Source organism: Magnolia sinica, chromosome 3 (assembly GCF_029962835.1).
Source record: "Magnolia sinica isolate HGM2019 chromosome 3, MsV1, whole genome shotgun sequence".
Taxonomy (NCBI): Eukaryota; Viridiplantae; Streptophyta; class Magnoliopsida; order Magnoliales; family Magnoliaceae; genus Magnolia; species Magnolia sinica.
The window spans coordinates 85,573,549-85,592,478 of NC_080575.1; the positions used below are offsets into that span (position 1 = coordinate 85,573,549).

General features: G+C 40.3%; 1 protein-coding gene across 5 annotated transcripts in view; it reads left to right on the top strand.

Annotated features, from left to right (window-relative positions):
• Nucleotides 1-18,930, top strand: part of LOC131240114 (uncharacterized) — a 93,614-nt gene that overhangs the window by 26,387 nt on the left and 48,297 nt on the right. For 3 of the 5 annotated variants that reach the window (XR_009168625.1, XM_058238167.1, XM_058238169.1), the window contains exons 8-9: nucleotides 18,101-18,161; nucleotides 18,261-18,347. Coding sequence is in view for 4 of the 5 variants with exons in the window: in XM_058238167.1 (XP_058094150.1) it covers nucleotides 18,101-18,161; nucleotides 18,261-18,347 (148 nt within the window). In the remaining variant the exon portion in view is untranslated. The remainder of the gene's footprint in view (nucleotides 1-18,100; nucleotides 18,162-18,260; nucleotides 18,348-18,930) is intronic. The other 2 variants (XM_058238168.1, XM_058238170.1) reach the window with 1 other exon arrangement.

The window sequence follows — 18,930 nt, forward strand, 5'->3', positions numbered from 1 at the left end:
TCTAGGCCATCTGGGTAAAAAGAGACAATCAATTTTTCTATAATAAGAGTGGTTCTTCAACTGGTGGTTTTAATAGGGCTCTCTAGTTTCTTAGGGAGTGGGTCCCTTAGAGGTTTTTTGGGTGGGCTTTTCTAGCACTAGGACTTTGTTGTTCTATTAATTTTGTTTTATTCGTCTTTTTTCTACTTTGTTCTTTGCTTTCCTTGTTGCTTTTTTTTTTTTTGGCTTCGGCCTAAAAAAGTTTTTCATCTCTCTCTAAACAAATAATTTTTAAAAAAAAAAAGAAAGAAAAAAGAAAAGAAAAAGAAAAAGCTTCAGTGGTAGATCTCCTTACCATGAAACAAAACTGATTCTCTGATACATTTGTCTCATGCCTTAAGTTTTTATCCTCAATCACTCTTTCCCAAGGTTTCATAGTAGCCAATATATGTCTCCTTTATTCTTATAAATAGGTACCATGGCACTTTTCCTTTCATTCGTCTGGCATTTTCCTTGTTCTTACAATCTTGTTAAATAACTTTTCCAACCAAAATAACCTAGCATCTCCCATACACTTCCAAACCTCAATTAGTATTCTATCTAGTCCAAGGGCCATTCCTGTTTTCATCTTTCTCAAAGCTTCTTTCACTTCAAATATCCCAATCTTATGAAAGTACATATATACTTCGGTGTTATTTGAGTTTATGAGTCCTTGTCTCCATGCTCTTAGGGGGCGTTTGGCGCATGGTATTAGATGGGATTAGGTGGGATGGAATTGCATTTGGTCTCGTGCCAATTCCACTCAATGTTTGGGAAGAATGGAAAAGCTTGGAATTAGATTAGATGGAATTGCATTGGGTCCTGTGCCAATTCCACTAAATGTTAGCAAGTTGTGTAGGTCCCACCATGATGTGTGGGCTATATCCACACCGTCCACCCATTTTTTCGAGATCATTTTAGAGCATGGGCCAAAAAATCAGGTAGATCTAAAGCTCAAGTGGACCCCACCATAGAAAGCAGTGGGGATTGAATACCTAACGTTGAAAACTTCTTTGGGGCCACATAAGTTTTGGATCTGCCTCATTTTTGGGCCCGTGCCATAAAATAATGTTACAAAACAAATGAACGGTTTGGATATAACACGTTATTCTCAATAGTTTCAAATGATGGTGGGTATATCCATACAATGTACCACTGCATTACAAACATAGCATGGAATTAAGCTTATCCCATGGTAACAGGGGACAATCCCTGCCATGTGTAATAATTATGTTTTTTTAATCCCATCCCACCTGATCCTTCCCAATACCATGCGCCAAACACCCCCTTAGGGCGTGTTTGGACGGGTACACTGGATGGGATTGGGTAGTATTAGGGTGGATTGCACGCCTTTTAAGACGGTGTCAGTGGATTAAATGCAATCCCACTGGATTGCTGTATCCAGCGGCCCAGGTATGGCGTGTTTGGACGGGCGGATGGCAATCCAGTGATTGTGTTTGGACGGGCTGCTGGTCGGTGCTCTGTGGGACCCACCACAATGTATGTGTCTCATCCATGCCGTCTATCTAATTTAACAGATCATTTTCTGATCTTACAACAGAAATAAGTTATATCCTAATCTTAAATGGACCACATTACAGGAAACATTATTGAATGAGCGTCGACCTTGAAAAAACAATTTGGGGCCATAAAAGTTTTGGATCAAGGTCATTTTTGTTTTTTCCCTTCATCTGGGGCTGTACGACCTAATCAACCTATTGGATGTCAAAAAAACAGTACAGTGGGCCTTACGAGGATTTGAATGATGGATGTCCAATCAATATTGTTTTCATGTGGTGTGGTCCAACTGAAATGTATATACCTCTCATTTTTTGGATCAAGCCATAAAATGATCTGTAAAAATGGATGAACGGAAAGGATGAAACACATACATCATGGTTTCCAAAAAAACCCCTATTCAGCATTGAATCCTTAAGGATTGCACCGTACGCCCAAAACCCCCCACAATCTAGCGTCCAAATCCCTCACAATCCGGATTTTCATCCAGCCGCAAATCCACTGCCCGTCCAAACAAACAACTGCTCGGACGCTGTGGGATTCGAGTACCCAATCCAACTTAATACGGGCTACTCCAACGAACACTGCCCATACAAACACGCCCTTAGAGTTCATCGTCATTTAACAAGTTCTGAAAATAGCTTCTCCACCTTTCATTGTCCTCAATTAGTATACTTTGGTCATTGCTTGTAATTCATTTAACATGATCTAGGTCCTTACTCTTCCTCTCTCATTTTTGCAAGGTTGAATACATCTTTCTCATTTTCTCGTCCCCTATCTATTTTATAGATCATAATAAGCTTAAGTTTAGCTTCACTTCGACTTTCTTAGCAATTTTTTTTTAGCATTTTTATGTTGTTCAAGATTTTCATTGTTTATAGTCTCTTACCAGGCTTTGAAACATGCACATTTCTTGTTAGTTGCTTTTTGTACATCATCATTCCGCCACCAAGTTCCCTTATATAATTGCCTTTTTCCTCTAGATACTCCTAAAACATCTTTTGGTGCTTTTCGAATGCACTCAACCTTCTCATTCCACACAATGGTTACTTCTTCCTCGACATTCCACTTTCGTTTTTCCATCAATTTATATTTAAATAACATTGTTCTCTCCTTCTAAATTCCACCACCTAGTATTTGGACATCTATTAATTTCATTCCCTTTCATCCATCTTTTAATGTAAATATCTATAATCATTAACCTATGTCGTGCGGTCAAACTCTCCCCAGGTATCTCTTTGCAGTCCTCGCATATTGATTGTTTTGTCTTCCTAAGTAAAAAGAAATCTATTTGGCTTGTATATGATCCACTTTTGAAACTTATTAAATGTTTCTCTCTTCTTAAAGTATGTGTTTGCTAGAGCTAGCTTGTATGCCATAGTGAAATTAAAGATATCTCACCCTATCTCATTTCTTCTCCCAAAACCATATCCTCCATGTACCCTCTCATATCCTTTACTTTTGTTTTTTGTTTTTTTTTAACCTACTTGACCATTTAAGTCTCCTCCCACAAATATTATCTCTGTTTGGGATTTCTTGCATTAGTCCATCCACATCCTCTTAGAATTCTCTTGATTCTATCCTCTAACCCTACCTGTGATCTGTGACGCATATTGTAAGACCCATACCCCTGTGAAACCGACCGTATGCTCGATTTTCGGTGCCGGCATGTCCCGGACGGACTAGATCGACGAGTCTTGATCACGACTCAATTTTAGTATTGCAACAGCCCGACACTTGTACCCTAAAGACTGCGTGGGCACGACAATTCTAATGCCATGCGACACGCCCCGTTTCGATACCCGATTTGAGAGTTGTGTACGTTTGTGCAAATCGAGGCAAGCCGTAATACATACGCGTGGTGTGGGGCCTACCTAGGGAATCTAGCAAGGAATCTCTAAAAGATATTAATCCAAAAACCCTAAACTACCCTCACACCCTCACCCATATCCTCACAACTACCCATTGCCTAATGACGAAGAAGCCCCTACCAAAGTACCCTACACCCCCCACCCATACCTAAAATACACCTACCCACATCCCTCTCTCCCCATTAGTCAACACAACCCATCCCCCTCTCCCCTCAAAGGCATGAGAGCCCTTGCCCTTGCTAATCCACTCCCCTCTCTCTTTCCCTCTTCCCAATCTACCCCTCCAGCCCTTGCCCATGCTAATCCACTCTCCTCTCTCTTTCCCTCTTCCCGATCTACCCCTCCATCTTTTCTCATTTCCCTCTCTATCCTAAACTCTCTACCACAAACCCCCCAAACCCCTCACATGTCCACCATTTTTCCTTAGCCAAGAGGAGAGAAGAGAGAGAAAAGTGATTAAAGGAAGGAAGAAAAGATTAGGAAAAATTTAGGAAGATTAGAGAGAGAGAGAGATTGTTTGGAAGAAAAGATAGAGATTGAGAGAGAATTAGAGAGATTAAGAGATTGAGGGAGAGTTAGAGGAGTTAAGAGAGGAGTTGAGTTGATCCAAGCCGTCCGATCGACGATCTGGCCCAATCCGACCGTCCATCCGCCATTGTGAGTGCAAGGGATGATGAAATCCCCCTTGTTCTTTGTATAATTTCATTTTTGTGGGCCCACAAGGTTGGGACCCATCTTGATTTGAGTTTGGATGTGTATGGAGGGCCCCATAGTGGCGGGGGCCCATCCGATGGCCGGATTTCCTTCTTTTCTCTTCCTTCTTCCTTTCCGTTTCTTTGTATTTATGGACTGTTGTGGGATCTATAAGTGGGCTATGCTGTAAGACAGTGCGCTCCGCACGTTGTCACAGCGTGGACCACCGTGATATTTATTTTCTTTTTAACATGTTGATTTGATCACAAGGATCTGTATGTAAGATAAACACAAAAATCAGCTTGACCCAAGGCTTTTTAGGCCCACCATGTGATGGCCAAAGTGATGGACAGAGTGGATCATCCATGCATGGGCTTCATACTGGTGGAATAAAAAAACTACAACCAAAAAAGAGAAAATATGCCAGTCTCAGAGGCGTTGGACGTCCACAGTGTGAGAGATGCTGGAGACCCCAACATCAATAACGCTGCTTAACTTGCAGCGTGAGAGTTGGTCCACTCGTGGGACCCACCATGATGTATGTGTTTAATCCACACCAACCATCAATTTTTCCAGGCCATTTCAGGGTTTGGTCCCAAAAATGAGCTAGATCCAGATCTTAGGTGGGCCGCACCACAAGAAATAGTGGAGGCAATGATACCTAATGTTGAAACCTTCCTAGGCCCATCGTGATGTTTACTTGCTATCTAACTTGCCCCTTTCAGAGCTTATTGGGCCCACCATGATCTGATCAACCTGATGGACGGAATTGATTTGTCATGTGGACCCCACCTTTCACAAAAAAATAGTGTCAGGGACAATAGAAGCAGACAGCGGACGTTGTTGCGACCAACGTCTAAGGACGCTGTAGCCAGTGGGGGGGTCATGAAGTCCACCATGATGTATGTCGTTAATCCACACCGTCCATCAATTTAGCTAGATCATTTTAGGTGTGGAGCCCAAAAATGGGACATATCCCGATCTCAGGTGGACCACACCACAGGAAATAGTAGGGCGGTGACGTTGCCCTTTTTGCAGCAGCATGTTGCCAACCTCGTGGGGCCCACCTTTATGCATTTGTTTCATCCAAGCCGTCCATCCTTTTCTCCTGATCATTTTAGGCCATGCACCCAAAGATGAGTTAGATCCGAATCTAAGTGGGCCGCCCTAGTGGGAACAGTGGGAATATCCACAGTTTAAACATTATTGGGGTCTTAAAGCCACACCATTCATGGCGCAAGTGGTAGACTGAGTGTTTCAACACTGAGGTCTTGGTATCGATCCCTAGTGGGGGTGGCTAACAGTGAAGTTTGAACTAACAGTGTTGCGTACTAACAAGCTACCCCAAAAAAAAAAGAGAAAAAAAGCCACTTGCCCAGCCCATTTTCTGGGCATGCATGTGCCTAGAAATGGGCGGAGTATCTCTGGTGGACCCCACTTAAAAATATAATAATAATAATAATGAGGAAAAAGAAGAGGATGGAATGGAACTTACCCTGTTGTTAGTTCCACAGTGATGCATTTGTTTTACCCACTTTGTTCATCTGTCTGGACAGCTGCTGGGCCCACCCAGATGCGTGTTGTATACACACTGTCCATCCAGTAACCTAGCTCATTTCAGAACATGGTCCAAAAATTGAACGAAATCCAAAGCTTAGATGGGCCTCACTAAGAAAATAGTGGTGATTGAATTCCTATCGTTAAAAGCTTTTATGAGCCTATTGTAATGTTTGTTGCCATCCAACTTGTCTGTAGGGCCTGCTATGGACCCCACCATGGTGCATGTGTTATTTAGGCCACCCCAAGTGGGCTCATTTTAATGTTCAGGCCGTATGATGGACCGATTTAAGTCTCAAGTGGGCCATGCCACGTAGACCTTGACATTGTTAGTGGGGCCATTAATCGGGTCCCACTATATATTTTGGGCCATGTAAGGCCGATTATTACATGATATGTTTGATAACATGCTAGTGTACTTAATCTGATAGGTCGACACTGATAATATGCTTAAAATGGATACCATAACCATTCATTTGCTCATACGCATCATCTGTATGCTTGTTATAGATGTCGATTGATCATAGCATATGTCTTTTGGCTTGATGGGACCCATACGAGATAGGGTTTGCCTGCATTATCGTGCGGTACACGCAGGTTTGTTGCATGACTTGGATAGTGTGATTCATGTATTGTGCATTATGTATGTCATGTTACATCTACTCTTTAGTGACACCAGGGAAGTAGTCCCGCAACCTTGTGGTGGCTGGCGGATGAGATTATGGTCACCTGAAACTATTGAGGTTATAGGGCATCATAGGTGTCCCTGGGTGAAAGTCTAATGTCTAGATCGAGTGGATTCATGAGTGCACAATGGCTGTATACCGTTAAGCCACGTCTCCCACTGCGTTGAGGTCGGTTAGAAGGGGGTGTGACCTTACCCGACCGGGTGAGGTCGGTTAAAAGGGGGTTGAGTCTGACCAGCTCGTGAAATGGGTTGGCTATCGACGAGCCGTGTGGGTTTTTGTATACCACTGACGAGGTGGATAGTGAGGTCTCTTCCACTCACTTGGTCTTGCATGCAATGGGTGCAGCTAGTGTCGGAAGTGTACTAGACCCCAGTGATGATCCAATTGTGAACTATTCTGATATGTGGACTAGTTGAGGATGAGAATGTTGCGTTGCATCTTTAGTATATGACACTCGAACATGTAGGCCCTTGCATTGCATAGCTTGGGTAAAGCTGATAGCATTCATGGACTTGGCAGCTTAGCCCTCCATCGTTTCCTCATACTTTGATATTGTCATATTTGTCATATGCATTGCGCACAGACACACGTACTCTACCGAGCTTCGTAGGAGGCTCATGCACGTTTGTTTATGCTGCAGGTCATACTAGGATGTATCAACAGCGTTGAGCTCGGAGCATGTGCCTGATCTTTTGGACTTTTGTTACGTCATGTATTTTCCTTCTAGCACTGTATTCAAATAGATATTATAGTGGATATGTGAAGATGATTTTGGTTTTGGTACACTTGTGATTATGCTCATCAAAAAAAAAAAAAAACCCTGAAAATCCTCCTCCTAGGATCCCAGGATCAGAACCTGGCGTATGGGAGCTAGGAGCTGGGATTAGGGGTACTACGGAGGCTGTCACCATTAGAGGTGTACACGAACCGAGCTAGCTCGGTTAGCTCACTCGACTCGACTTGAAAAAGCTCGATTCGACTCGGTTCGAAGCTGAATTCGAGCTGATTTTTTGAGCTCGAAAATGAGTTCGAGCCGAGTTCGAGTTGGCCCCAGCTTGACTCGACTCGGATCGAACCCAGCTCGAATCGAACTCGGATCGAACCAGTTCGGTGACTCGGTTACTTTGATATTGATGTTGCTTACCAAGTGTTTGATGAAATGCCTCAAAGAAGTGTGGTTGGTGGCAAGGAAGGTATGTATATGAAACCAACATGCTTTTTTTTTCTTCTTGATTTTTATGTTGCTTAGAAGGTGTTTGATAAAATACCTATAAAACCATTGTTGCTGTCTTAAATACAATGAGATTTTGAAGGTGCAGTCCAGGTGTTTGTGAAAATGCTGCAATGGCGAACTCGGCTCGAACTGGCCCGAGCCGCTGATCGAACCGAGCCGAGTTGGCCAGTTAGGCTCGAGGACCGAGCCGAGCCGAGTTCGAGCTGAGGTCAACTAGTGGCCGAGCTGAGTCGAGCTGAGGCCAGCTTGACTTGGTTTGACTCGATGTGCACCCCTAGTCACCGTCGGATTTAGAGCTCGGGAATTCCGTGAGCACGTTCACCGAGTTTAGGGCGTTACACATACACTATTAACGTTGATTATCTCCACTCCTAACACAAGTTTTATTAATAAAATCCTATCACTTAGGTGCCATTTGCTAAATTGAAAATTAAGGTTTGAAAATTAATTAAAGTACTAAAAAGTATAAGTGGAATTTTAGTATTTATAAGTATTAAAAAATCTGTTTGGTAATTTGTTTGAAAAAGGTATTGATATTTGAAAATAAGCACTTTTTTCATGAAAACTTCTTTGGTAAACACAAACAAAAAATGTCTAAAAATTAGCAATTTGTCATATCTGCCCCTATTATCTCAATTTATATCTTTTGTAGAGTATAAGATGAGAGTTGTTATTGTCATGCCACCAAATTTAGCATACCTATGCACCATCCAATGAAATTTTGATAATTTTCCCACTAAGTAGAACCAAGTGAATGAACGATCTGAATCTTTTATGTTTGCGACGTGCATTAACATGAATTAATTGTGTAAGGAGGCAAGTAGATATACTCGCCCCAAGGATATGCACTATATGTTTAGGTTTCCGATTTCTACATTGTTTGTTGCCTTTAGTTCTATAATCAGAGCCCTAGGTGTGACGGTTCACAGCATTGATGGACCATGAACTATATTCTTCTTAATAGAATAATCATAACCTTTTGATTGGTGTTACTAGGGGACAAGCACACCAAGCAAGTGATATGAACCATCTGATCTTGCCCCTTGAATATGAACCACTCTACAAGTGAGACAAAGATAAAGACCATTGCCTAGAGATCTCCTTTGATTAGAAGATTGGTGCCCACCACAATGTTTATTTGCCATCTAACCTGTTCATAAGGTCATATAGACCTAGATGAAGGAAAAACACAAATATCGGCTTGATCCAAAGCTTTTGTGGCCCCCAAGAAGTTTTCAAAGGTAGGCATTCAATTCCACTGCTTTCTATGGTGTGGTCCACTCGAGCTTTGGATTTGCCCTAAAATGATTTGACAAAATGGATGGACGGTGTGGATATAACCAATGTTTTAAATATCGACGATATCGGCAGATACATCCCATGATCAATGTTTTAAATATCGACGATATCGGCTGATATATCCCACGATATATCTTGTATCCTACCTGTGTGATACGAAACGCACAGGTAGTGTAGATATATCCCACATGTTTGATCCAGTGAGCATTTTCAATTTCCGATCCCCTTTTTTTTTGAAATTATAAATCCATTGGTTTTTCATGTTTTGCATGAAAAATCACGGAGTTTGAGCTTTGATTTTGATATCCATTGGTTCTTCATGTTCTCCATGTTTTTTTTTTTTCGAAATTTTCCTTTAACCAACTATCAATTGAGACTAATTTTGAAATATTTAAGAGTATTTGATGAAATGATCATTATATACACTCTAATTTTGAAATCTGAGTGTAGGTGGTTTGATTTGGGGAAAATTAGGTAACATTCAAAATTTCCCAAATTTCTCCCAAATTGCTTGCAACATTGCACTCCAAACATGAAATCAAGCATGTATGAGGGCTGGTCTACTGATTTGTTAAGTCCTTGTCAATTTTCAAAAAAAATAAAAAAATAAAATATCAATTTGAACATAGTTGCATTAGTTTAGGAGTGTTTAGGAGTGTTTGATGAAATGATCATCACATACACTCTAAATATTATGCATTCAATTTAAATATAATTGCATTAATTCAGTTAGACAGCGCATAACTTAGGACTCTATACAAAGGAAACCTATTATGTGCACTTCTTTTTTGAGATGTTATTATTTAAAAGTGTGTATTACGGTCTTTTTTAACAATCCCTGAAATTTCATTGAAAACTTCAACCAATTTCCCAATGTTTCCCCATGTTTCCCAAAAGGTGCGATAAATTACTCGATACAGATGATATATCCCGTGCGATAACCGATACGTATCTGTATCCCAAGGATGCGATACATAACACGATACCGATATTTTGAACACTGCCTATGATACATCTAGTTTCCCACCTGCGCGGTACAAAATGCACAAGCAGTGGGATATATTCCACATGTTCGATCCGGTGAGCAATTTCAAAATTTGAGCCTTTTTTTTTGTTTTTTGTTTTTTGTTTTTTTTTGGTAAATCATGTTAAATCAGTGTCAAATTGGTAAAAACTCATGATTTTTCATGTTTTGCATGAAAAATCACGGATTGGGAGCTTCAATTTCGAGATTTGGAGGAGATAGGCCGAGTTGCAGAAAATCGGGAAAAAAAAATCAAAAATTCCTAATTTCTCGCAAATCGGTTGCAATTTGTGTACAAACATAAAATAAAAAATGTATGTAACCTGATCTAGTGATTCTTCTTTTGCTTTTGAATGTATTGCTTGTGTTTCCACATGTCTTCGTACAATTTTAAATTATATAAATAAACTTTGAATATACTTGTATCAATTCAGTTAGACAATGCATAGATTAGGATCCCATACAAAGAAAACCTATTATGTACACTTGTTTTATATATATATATATATAATGTTTTGATTTATAAGTGTGTATTGATGTCTTTTTTAACAATCATTGAAGTTTCATTAAAAAATTTGACCAATTTCCCAATGTTTCCCCATGTTTCCAACAATAGTGATATATTATGCGATACAAATGATATATCCCATGAGATAACCGATATGTATCTATATACCAAGGGTGCGATACGTAATGCTACACCGATATTTTGAAAACTGGATATAAGACATACATCATGATGGGTCTACAGAACCTTGTCACGTCACCACACTGCTGACCTTGGTGGCATGTTATACACTATTCAACGGATGCCCATTGCGTTCGAAAGCCTTCGCAGGAACTTCTTGCGAAGGGAAGCTAGGTGAGGTCCACCATGAAATCCACCCCATCCATCTGTTTTGCCACATCATTTTAGGGCATGGGCCCAAAAATGAGGTAGATCCAAAACTCAAGTTGGCCGCACGACAGGAAAAAGTGGGTAGGGAAATGCCTACCATTGAAACCTCCCTGGGGTCTATCATGATGTTTATTTGCCATCCATACCATTCATAAGGTCATTCCTATTGGAATGAAATGAAAACACAAAAATATTAGCCTAATCCGAAATTTCTGTGGTCCCATGAATGTTTTAATGGTGGACTTTCAATCCTCACCTTTTCCTATCATATGACCCACTTGAGTTTTGGATCTGCCTCATTTTTGGGCCCATGTTGTAACATGATTTGAAAAAACGACTCCTCCATTCGGTAACTACGAACAGAGGAGATTTTGGTTCTATGCTCCTACCTATCCCATTACTCCCTAGACAGCGAACCGAAGGGACCTTCAGGATTTCTAAAAAACATCATGGTGAACCCCAACTAGCTTCCCGTCGCCAGAATTTCCTACGAAAGCGGTTTTAGCAGGTAATCAACGAGTAGATTAGGTGTTATCAGGGTAACGTCGGTGTTGCTTGGACTGTGGGGCCCACTTTGATGTATGTGTTGTACATCCCCACGATCCATTCGTTTTTCTAGATCATTTTAGGATATGGTCATAAAAATGAAGATACCAATCTCAAGTGGACCACACCACAGGGATTGAATTCCTACCATTAAAAACTTTTTGGGGCAATAAAAGTTTTGGATCGTGCTAATATTTGTTTCTTCCCTTCATCCAGGTCTCTGTGTCCTTATAAACAGGTTGGATGGCAAATAAAGACTACGGTGGACCCTAGGATGCTTTTAATGGTGGGCGTTCAATGATCATTGTTTCTTGTGGTGTGGTCCACTGGTGATTTGGATCTGCTTTATTTTTTGGACCATGCACTAAAATGAACTCGAAAAACTGATGGACGGCGTGGATATAATTATTTTATCAAGGTAAGCCCCACGGTCATGGCAACACCCACTAACGTGTAACCCGAGTAACACCTAATCCACTCCCAGGAATTGCATAATGCATAACACGACACCTCCTTGGGTACCGTGTTGACATGGCAAACTTCTGTGGGCCCCAACAAGATGTATGTGTTCTATCCACACTGTCCATCCATTTTATCATATTATTTTAGGTCATGAGGCAAAAAATGAGGCAGATCCAAAGCTCAAGTGGACCGCCATAGAAACCAATGGAGATTGAATGCATACAATTGAAAACTTCTTGGGGGCCACATGAGTTTTGGATCAAGCTGATATTTCTGTTTTCCTTTCATCCAGGTCCGTGTGACCTTATGAATAGATTGGATGGCAAATAAACATCATGGTGGGCCCTAGGAAGGTTTCAATGGTGGGCATCATTGCCCCCAAAGCTTTATGTGGTGTGGTCCACTTGAGCTTTGGGTCTGCCTCATTTTTTGGCTTATTCCCTAAAATGATGTGGCGAAATGAATGAATGGAGTGGATATAACACATACATCATGATGGGGCCCAAAGAACTTTGCCACGTCAATAGAGCTTCTACGCAATTAGCCCTGGAAGCTTGCACTGGAAGTAAGAAAAGGTAGAGTTGTCATTTAAAAAAATGTTTTAACTCAAAATCACTCAATCACTCAATCATGATGGGGCCCAAAGAACTTTGCCACGTCAATAGAGCTTCTACGCAATCACTCACCATATTCCGTGTTAAGTGTTAAGTCAAAGGAGGAAAGCTCCCCCCCCCCTGTGGCCCTTTGAGAACCATCTTAAAAAAAAAAAAAATTTTTTTTTATTAATTTTAAAAACTCTGGTGGCGTATGACGCTAAGTGCACTAGCACATTTAGTGGGTGTTTCCCTGACCGTGGGGCTCACCTTGATGTATGTGTTGTATATCCATGTTGTCCATAAGTTTTTCCTGCTCATTTTAGGATGTGGTCCCTAAAATGAAGCAGATCCAAATCTCAAGTGGACCACACCATAGGAAAAAGTGGTCATCGCACACCCACCATTAAAAACTTCCAAGGGGCCCACTATAATCTTTATTTGCCATCCAACTTGTTGATAAGTTCAAACATATTTGGATGAAGGATGAAGGGAAAATATAAATATCAACTTGATTCAAAACTTTTGTGGCCCAAGAAGTTTTTAATGGTGGGCATTCAATCCCTACTATAATGTTGACTTGAGATTTGAATCTACTTCATTTTTGAGACCATGCCTTAAAATGAGCCATGAAAACTGATGGACACCTACTAGTCTATTGGAGTATGAAGCTTGGTACATATGAAATTTGTCCACTTGGCATGTATTAAATTAAATCGAATCCATTAAAATGTTCGGATCCGTTGTTGCCAAGTCAAAATCCCAAAATCAAATTGTGTGAATGACATTGACCATTGATTTATGGACACTTATTTGTTGAAATAGGACCTTTGGATATTTTAAATTCTTTACTGTCCAATAAATGTCAAATGATCTGATAGTAGGATGATGAAATAAGCATAAGTTGGGGCTAATTGTATAAATTGGGACTATTAGATATTTTACATTCTTCAGCGTCCAATAAATATCCATTGATTTGGGGCCAATTACATTAGTGGTATGAGTGCCAATGGATTGCATGAATTTGAGGCCAATTTGGGGCATGGAGTGGTCTCCAAAATTGGTGACGCTATTCGTCCGAATTTAATTTCAAATTTTCTTAAAATTTATTCTGGGCAATTATGTCAAATGGTTAGGGATATGCATTAGTGGAATGGGTGCCATAGCTTGCATGAATTTGGGGTCAATTTGGGAGCATTTGAGTGGCCTCCCAAATCGGTGACATTATTCATTCGAATTTAATTTAATTTTTTCTTATAATTACTTGGGAGGAGTGACGTCAAATGCTTAGGGAAATGCATTAGTGGGATGAATGCCATATATTACATGAATCTTGGGACTATTTGGGGGCATTCAAATGGCTCCCTAAATCGGCTACGTTATCCATCCGAATTTAATTTTAATTTTTTCTTAAAATTTCTTTGGGGAAATGATGTTAAATGCTTAGGGATGTGCATTAGTGTGATGAGTGCTATAACTTACATGAATTGTGGAGCCAATTTTAGTTCAATCTAAGCCTGTTAGGTTAATAAAATCATTAGGCATGCTGAGGCAACATTCGCACAAAAGAGTGGACTGTTACATCACCATAAACATGGTTTAAAAAAAAAAAAAAAACAAAAAAAAAACAAAAAAAAAAAAAACGAATACATATTTGGAATATTTATAATATTTGGGATTTTCGAAATTTTTTCTGTATTTGTTTTGTAAAACAAAAAAAAATTCTGGTAAACACGAGGGACATAACGGCCGTATCAGTAACGATGGTGACCAATATGGCCGCCATTACCAATACGGTACACCTTGATGTTAACTTTCCTTCGTTACTCCATGCTCGTACTTGTCAATGTTCTTATATTCCATGTGGCAAGGCAAATCTTATTTTCCTAGACTAGCTCCTTTACCCGGACACATCCAGAATAGTGTAGGAACCCTTGCCTACTTCTCACAACAACTGGATGCTGTTGTGGTGTATCGCTTCCAGTGGACGCCCTAGCCAATCCTTGGACATTTCTCATTGTACCCGAGTACTGATGCAGTGCGTAGCATACAGGGAATGCCCTAGCATGAGTTTAGAATGTCATATTGTACAAATTCATGTTCAGATGCAGCGCGCCGCTTATACGGAACTTTGCCACTAAATTCGAAGGGGATGCTCTCCGACACTTCGATCATCTTTCATTTTTATTTTATTTTATTTTTTTAATTTGATGCACACACCCACACACACCACAATGGGTACTCGAACCCATGACCTTAGTGTTGAAAGTCTTGTGAGTCTACCACTTTGATTAACCTTTGCTTAGCACCCAATGAACCTGGAAAAAAAAAAACACCTGGATTAGGGACATCCACATGTTGCATGCATGGTATCCCAAATCGGTTACGTATCAGCCGTTACGGCTGATATGTAACGGTAACGGTGGGACCCATTATGCGATACGGGGTCGAAACAGCCGTTACGGAATTCTGTGACCTTAACGGCCATTACGAACCCGTAACGGCTGTTACGGGCCCTTTAAAAAAAAAAAAAAAAAAAAAAAAAAAAACTTACCTTTTTTTCCTTTCTTTTCTTCTTCTTCTTCTCTTTCTTCTTCTGCGGCTACGGTTGCGCCCTGCTGCGGCTGTGGTTGCAGCTACGGTTGCGCCCTGCTGCGGCTTCTTCCTGTTCTTCTTCTTCTTCTTCCTCTCTCTCTCTCTCTCACTCTCTCTCTCTCTCTCAATCTCTTCTTTCCACCTTTCTCTCTTTTTTTTCTTTTCGTTTCCCTCTCTCTCCATTTTTTTAAAAATTTGCAGCAGCTAGCTGCTGACTGCTGTAGGTACGTGTCACGCAAAGACGAGCGCTGACACTCCTCGAGCTCCGAGTTGTACGAATGGTTCAAAGGAGATCAAAGTTATATGGGCTCCACAGTGATGTATTTATTACATCTACACCGTTCATCTATTTTCAAAGATCATTTTAGAGCACCACCGAAAAAATGAATTATATCCAGAGATCATCTGGACCACACCAAAAATAGCAACAGAGATAATGATTTTCACGGTTAAATAATTCGTAGGGCGCACGGTAACGTTTATTTTCCATCCAATCTGATCAGACCCGAGTGGGCCTCACTATGATGTATATATTTTATCCATATCGTCCATCCATTTTGCCACGTCATTTTAGGTCAGGATTCAAAAAATTAGTAATATCCAAATCTCAGGTGGACCACACCATAGGAAATAGTGGTTATAGAATGCTCACCATTAAAATTTTCTTAAAGTCCACTGTAATGTTTATTTTCAATCTAACCTATTAATTGGGTCACATTGACGTGGATGAAGGGAAAACACACATGTCAGCTTGATCTAAAACTTTTCTAGCCCCCAATAAATTTTTAACGGTGAACGTTTAATTATTGTTGTTTTTTATGTTGCAATCCACCTGAGCTTTGGATGTGCCTCATTTTTGGGCTCATGCCCTAAAATTATTTGGCAAAATGGATGGACGGTGTGGATATAACACATTCATCATGGGTGGGGCCCAAAAAACTTTGCCACGTGTGCTGCACTTTACATCCGAGTCCCTCCTAATTCAAGCCTTAAAAAATTGTACACGAGACATATATTAACTTAAAATTTGACAATTAAATTATGGACTGCAATTGCTAACTCACAATGCCAAAATCAAATTATTTGAATAGTTTTAATTGTTAATTTGTGAACTTTTATTTTTTAAAATAGGGCCTTTTGATTTTTATTTATTTATTTATGATTCACTATCCAATAAATGTCCACCAATTTATAAGTGGGATAATGACAATAAATGGCATGAATTTGAGGCTGATTTGGAGAATAGATTGGTCCTCCAAGTCAGCCCCAAATTGGCAACGCCATCTACCTGAATTTAATTTCATTTTTTTAAAGAACTATTGGGAGAAATGATATCAAGTTGTTAAGTATATAAATTACATATTTAAAAAATTAAATATATGAATTTTGTAGTCAAATTCAAGTTACCTGGTTAAAAAATTAATCAGACAGTCTGATACAACTTCTCACCAAAGAGTGGACCGTTACACCACCATAAACATGTTCCAATTTATAAATGAATGCATATTTGGAATGCTTAGAATATTTCGGATTTAATCCATATTTTTTTTAAATTTTTTTGGCAAAAAAAAAAATTGCGCCGTTACGGGCCGTTATGCCCCCGTATCGCCATTACGCCCCCGTATCCGTATCGGTTTCGGAGGGCACCGTTATGCCAACCGATACCGATATGGGACACCTTGGTTGCATGTAGTTGGGTACTCTAATAGAAGATTATTTGTTGTCTGCTCTTTGTTTTTGCACATGATGCATCTGTTAGGAATTGCAAGTTTTCACAGTAAAATTTTCTCCTTGACTGCAGTCCACAAGAACAATGAAACCCGTGGAGGCACGGCTATATGAACCAGATAACAGGGGGAAGGCTCCTCATGCTTGTCTTTGCCACAATTTGAAAAAAAGGACTTCGTCAAATAAATTCCCAAGTCCATCCAACTCCATATTTTCAGACTAGATTCACATTCCTCAACTTCCATTCGCTACAGAATACCTAACAACTCTGTGCATTCTGAAATTTCCGTCTCTCAGATCCCTTCTCAATCATAAATTGCACACTTGCTGCCCTCCAAGCAACCTTTGACAGCCACTTCCTTGCACGATGCCGCTCTGCACAAGTCTGGGAACCTTTTCATTCAGTGCCTGATTACCTAGCCACAAATCTTCCCATAGATGAATTCTGTTCCCCCCTCCCCACATTGAATCACAATCCCTTTGCTATCATCTCTCCCCATTGATTCCCTCTATTTCCAACCCTGCAAATGCTCCTCCCTATCTCAGATTTTCACCTATTGTTGGAACATTGGTCCCAGCCATTGTATCTGGGCCATATTGTTCTTCCACAATTCTCCTCAACAAGGCATCTTCCTCTACTTGGAACCTCCACCACCCCTTCTGTTGAAAGGCTCCAGTTTCTCTCTTTGATCATACCTAGCCCAAAGGCCCCAGTTGCACTTCACCCCAACTGAATAGGTGAAACCTTTTTGGGTTACAGTTCCTTTCCCATAGGAAATCTTGCTAGAGCTTCTAACTTGTTCGCTCTCTCTAATGGCACTACAGACAATGACATGTAGTATGTTGGAAGATTTGTAAGGGCTGCTTTTATCAATCCTCCATAAGAAAGGCAGCTCTTCCATGAAGCCAACATTTTCTTGATCTTCTCAATAATTGGATCTTATCGTCTTTGCTTATACCTTGTCTCCAAGGGGGAGACCAAAATAGACAATAAGAAAGGAGCCTCTATTGTAGTCAAATACAGACGGCAAAGTGATTGACGTGGCCCTCAGTCCATCCCTCACCAGCAGACTTTTTTCTCAGATTAACTTTCAACCCTGAAACTGCCTAAAAATACGTTAGCAGACCTCCAATTTTCTAACCCGGTCATCTGGAGCTTCACACAACACGAGCGTATCATCAGCAAATTACACAACTGTATCTCTGCGCAACGTGTTCATCCTCTATACTTTTTCTTGTGTTTGTGTGTGTGTGTGTTTTTCTTTGTCAGCTATTCTTGATCTAGCCTTAATTCGAATTAAACCTAGACTTGTTCCTGTAGACTTATGGCTTTCACTTTATTCATTTTGGGGTGGGAATTGACCTCTTACTTTAGCAGGGGCTGCAGTTACTCGTTCGGAAGCCAGGTTGGCTGGCATCAATATTGTCACCGGAAGGTACGGCTTGTGGTAATTGTTATTATCTCATGGTTTTGATATGAGAAGCCTTTATTCAGTGTTTGTTCCTCTAATAATCTGTAATGGTATGGAATATAGGCAAGGGGAATCCTGCAACACAGCCTGCAAGTCAAAGGGGCAATCATGCGTTCCAAGCAAGCTTTTGCTGCTAAATACTTGCGAACTGTAAGAACTGTATCTCTTAATGATATGTGCTGTTGTTTCTTACCTGCTCGTTTTCTTTTCCTTGGAATATTAATGTCAAGGCATCCTCTTTACACTTTTTTTTCATAAAGTTATATAAAATGGAAACTATTGCTTCAAGTTATTAAGTAAATCTATTAAACCAAGAGCAATCATGTGATTCTTGGGGCAAGGATATGCACAATATAATCTAATTCTTGGTTTGAAAAAGTGGAGTGCATTGTTCATTGATCCGGACCATTGGTCTATTGGGCGCACTGTGGATAGGTCATGCCACAAAACTCTCCTCGATAGGATGATCTTAATCTTTGAATTTTTTATTTATTTTTTGGGTCTGCTAATAGATGGTTAAGAAGATAAACACAGGAACGGTCCACACTCAACTGGAAAAGACCCATGTCTAGTGGCAAGGATCTTCCAATCTGGGAGATTTTTCATGGTGCATCCATGGGTCGCCTCAAATCAACAGTCTAGATCACCGAACCATTGGGACCCAATTGTTCAATCTGAAGACCCACGTGTACCATGGACATCCTTGGATCATAAAATTGCTTTAGATGCACAG